Source organism: Amphibalanus amphitrite, unplaced genomic scaffold (genome assembly GCF_019059575.1).
Source record: "Amphibalanus amphitrite isolate SeventyFive unplaced genomic scaffold, NRLGWU_Aamphi_draft 000545F_arrow, whole genome shotgun sequence".
Lineage (NCBI taxonomy): Eukaryota > Metazoa > Arthropoda > Thecostraca > Balanomorpha > Balanidae > Amphibalanus > Amphibalanus amphitrite.
Window position 1 is genome coordinate 387,841 of NW_024882039.1, and position 4,408 is coordinate 392,248.

At 51.9% G+C, this 4,408-nt stretch overlaps 1 protein-coding gene across 1 annotated transcript; it reads left to right on the top strand.

Moving 5' to 3' along the window:
• Window positions 1-2,361: 2,361 nt before the first annotated feature.
• Window positions 2,362-4,408, top strand: LOC122393625. The gene is made up of 2 exons (XM_043389838.1): window positions 2,362-3,419; window positions 4,340-4,408. Exons 1-2 carry the CDS (start codon window positions 2,451-2,453, stop codon window positions 4,370-4,372), a joined length of 1,002 nt encoding a protein of 333 aa, XP_043245773.1. The 5' UTR covers window positions 2,362-2,450; the 3' UTR covers window positions 4,373-4,408.

The window sequence follows — 4,408 nt, forward strand, 5'->3', positions numbered from 1 at the left end:
CAAGTGGCAGAAATGACAATGATCAGCTGACGCATTTTTCTTGGCCGAAGTCAGAGCGCGCGGCCCGACGCACCACGCGTATTTGGAAATTCCGACCTCGACGAGCATCAGAAGCCACCTAACAGGCGTGTTCGAAACCGCAGGAGATGATGATGAACGGGTTTATCGAAACTTGATTGGATGAGCATATCGGTAATAGCGATTTCAGTGTGTGCATTTATTGTTCATAGTGGTGTGAAATGTGGTTGGGGTACGACCGACAACCCGTCGGGGCGAAGTTCGCACTGGGGTACTCAAAATTTGAAGAATTTAAGACGTTTCCATGAGTTTTGAAGGTATGGATAAGTTCTAAAAATCCGGTTCTCCTTATCTGGGCCATTAACTCCATACGGTCCAAGAAAGCTGGCACACTACCTTTAAAGGGACCCTCCCACCTTCAAAAAAGTTTATGAATTGGCATGAAAATGATGTCGCTCGGTTCAGAAAGAGCGAAAACGAATATCTACCAAATTTCACCGAAAAATATTTACCGGTTTTCAAGATATTAGACTTTTACTTTTGTTTACTTTTTTGGGATCTCCGCTGTTTCTAGCGACTTTAGTTTAGAAGTGCGGCGTTTGCGGCAGATGTTGCGCGCAAATAGCATATACTACCGCGTGCTACAAAACGTTTAAGTCAAACATTTAAAAAGCGTTAGATATCTGCGCTGACGTCACACATTCAGAGGGGTATTCCTAAACATTAGCCCCTCTGAATCAAAATGCTGCAATTTTGAAATTCAATATTTCCGAGTTAAGGCATTTCTCGATGTTGTGAGTGCCGAAACCGGTAATTGTGAGCCAGGGACCCCATTTTGGCTATCTCAACTCAAATCTAATGTTAAGGTGGGAGGGTCCCTTTAAATGCCACAATCCAGAAACGGCTATATTGTGATGCATTGTTGCTGATTGGGGTAAGTAGATAACGAAAACATTGAAAAGTGATTTTTTGCAATGGGTGAATTTATTGAGCTAGGTAGCTTTGCTTGCAAATGCTGTATTGTTTTTTTTTTTTAACGGTTCTCCATCCAATCATATTCTCCGAAAGCATGTTACTGACGTTAATACGTTTCTGCTTACCTAAATAATAGAGTAGTACCGCCGAAACTGGAATATTAAATGCATTGTCTATACAAACGGAACTCTATAACTCATACTCATAACCAGGTGACAACCAAAGTTGGGGCGTTTTACCATACCCGTAATGTAAAACGCCCCGTTTTCAAAGGTCTTGCAAAAACTCATACATGCTGGAATGTAGCATTCCAGTGCTTTAGGTACATATTATTCTGTTCAATAGTCTAAAGATGACGCCTATAAGCATATGGTCCAATAACTAGCCTAGCGGTGACACACTTTCTTAAGGGGGCGTTTTGCACGGTTCACCAGTCACCTCTACCTAAGAAATTGCTAAGATCCGCAATCATAAAACATGGCTCACAGCAGGGCTGAAGCATGAAATACGCAAGCATGACCGGTTATTCAGGCTTGCTCAGCGCCACGACTCAGAAAGCCATGCAGTTCAGTTCGCCGCCGATGACGACAGCATGGTCGGGTGGTTCGTTCCGCGACAGGGCCTGGCTGTTTTGTGCGGCTCGGCGGGGCGGGAGGGGGGAGGCAGGCGACGCGTCTGACAGGCGACACTTGAGTGTCCCGGGAATCAGCTGTCACCGTGCGGCGCGGCGGGCCGTCCCTCCGACCCTTCCCATTGTTACCTGACTGTGGGCGCCGGCCGCCGGTCCTCCGGAAGGGTCACTTTGGTATGCGAAATCTTCACCGCACTTGCCCACTGTCAGAGAGTGCACTGAGGTACAGTAGTTTCTAACAGCTCGTTCGATTGGTCTGCCTGCTCAGCCAATCATATTCTGGCAACCTTGAACCTTGGGACCCAACGTCGCTATGGTACTTCCGTATAGCCTGAGGCACCTGGGTACTTATGAATCTTGGGTCCCGTTGGATCTTGGGTCCGACTGTACTTGGGTACATTTGATACACACCCGTTCCAAGATGCGTTGTTATTTTTCAAGGTTTCGATAAAAACAAGTCGACAGATACAGAAACTTCGGAAAAGGCGGAAACGTCACAGGTTTTAAGTGCCAATACCAATACATTGTGGCACTTATTTGCACAGATGTTGTGACGTTGTGCAAATGTATTGCGCGTGCCTTGCAGTGTGTGACGTCATGCGGCCGATCCTAGCAGTGTGTGACGTCATTCGTCCGACTGACCTTGATACAATAAACAAGCAGTTAGCGGCTGACCGGCGCGCTGCTCGCTACTGGTTCTCTGTGTTTTACGGTTTCACGGCTATTAGGACACGTGACATGGTGTCAGAAGTGGCCGAATTATCGCCCTGATTGGTCTTCCTGTTCGTTCGATTCGTTCGTTCGATTATTTTTGCGATTATTCAAGATGAATTTGCGCGCTCCGACAGAGCTGAATTTTTCGGCCGTCAACATGGCGGCCGAATGGGCGCGATTCAGCAGAGATTGGAAGTACTACGCTGCGGCTAAGGAGCTGGCTGAGAAACCTGTCTTGGTACAAGTGGGAACTTTTTTGAACTATGCAGGCATCGGCGCCCAAGAAGTGGCCTCTCATTTTCAGTGGCAGGACTCTGATGGCTTGCCGCCACTGTTGGAAAAGTTTGAGGCATATTGCAATCCGCGCCGCAACGTGGTGTTGGAGCGCTATAACTTTCATGCCCGTGTCCAGCAGCCGGGCGAGAGCATCACGACCTTCCTCGCCGCTCTGCGCTCTTTGGTCGTGACGTGTGAGTTCCCGGACCCGGACAATATGATCCGTGATCGGCTGGTGATCGGTGTCGCCGATCGCGCCACCCAACGTGCCCTACTCCGACAGGCCGATCTCACGTTAACGGCCGCAGTGGACATCGCCCTGTCTGAGGAGGCCTCACGGCGTGACCAGCAGTGCATGGGGAGTGCCGGGAGTGCTACTGGTGATGTGCTGAATCCCAGTGAGGTGAGCGCGATTTCTCAGCCCTCCCCGGCCCCAGCTGTGAGTCGGTGTCGGTTCTGTGCCCGAGTTCACGTGATGCAACGGTCCTCGTGCCCAGCGTGGGGACAGTCATGCCACGCCTGCGGTGGCCGAAACCATTTTTCGGCGTGCTGCGGCCGGCCCGCCGGCGCTCGCCCCCTGTCGCCCAGAGGCCAAGATGGCGGCTTCTCGGGCGTCACAACACGGAGTGGTGGCGCCTCTACCGGCCAGCGGCGTAACGACAGCCGCCTGCCGCCTCGCTCTGTGGCGCCACCGGTCCCGGTGGCCGGCGACCGGGGACTGCGCTCTGCGACCCGTGCTGGAGGTGGACGACGGGACCGGGACGGTGTCGCAGCAATTGAACAAGCAGACCAGGATGCGGAACAGGTGGGCACAGAAAGGGGGGCCCCATTATATGCTGTGAATGTAGTGCAGGCGCCAGATTCAGATATCCAGGTATCTCCTCGTGTATTTAAAACGCTTACATCGCCGTCGGGCGAGCCCCTGCGGTTCCTGGTCGACTCTGGCTCCGAGTGTAACATCGTGTCGCTCAGTGACTATGAGCGTGTCACAGGTGATGTATCGCACCAGTTTTTGCGGTCTAGTGTCTCTGCTCTCCGTATGTATGATGGCACACTTGTGAGCACACTAGGTAAGGCCAACCTGTGTCTTGTGAACCCCTCATCGGGCCAGAAGGTCACGCTCAACTGTAGAGTGATTGGTCATGACGCGCTGCCCATCATTAGCCTGCTATCGTCTGTCGATTTGGGTCTGATAGATGTCAAAGATGTCGACCCGCTCGATTACGTTCCCCGAGTGTCTGCTGACATGGGCTCGACCGAGGGTCTGACTCGGGCTGGGGTCATGTCCGAGTTTGAGCAGGTATTTGATGTGTCTAAGCCGGGTCGAGTCGTCACTGAGTACAACATTGTCACAGACCCCCAGATCAGTCCCGTCGCGGAGGCCCCGCGCCGTGTTCGTGTCCATGTCCGGGACCAACTGAAATCTAAGTTGGATGACCTCGTCGCCCAAGGACTGATATCTCCTGTGACCGAGCCCACACCATGGGTATCTAACCTGGTAATCGTAGACAAACCAAACGGAGATCTCCGCCTCTGTCTAGATCCCAAGTCCCTCAATAAGGCTATTCAGCGCGAGCATTACCCTACCCCTACTCTGGATGAGGTCACAACCCGGCTCAGTGAGGCCAAAATTTTCTCAGTTGTCGATGCCAGTCAGGCTTTCTGGCAGATCGGGCTGACGGATGAGGCGGCCAGGCTATGTACATTCCACACACCCTTCGGCAGGTACAGGTGGGAGGTCCTGCCTTATGGCATTAAATCAGCCCCGGAAGTCTGGCAGCGCACAATGCACGA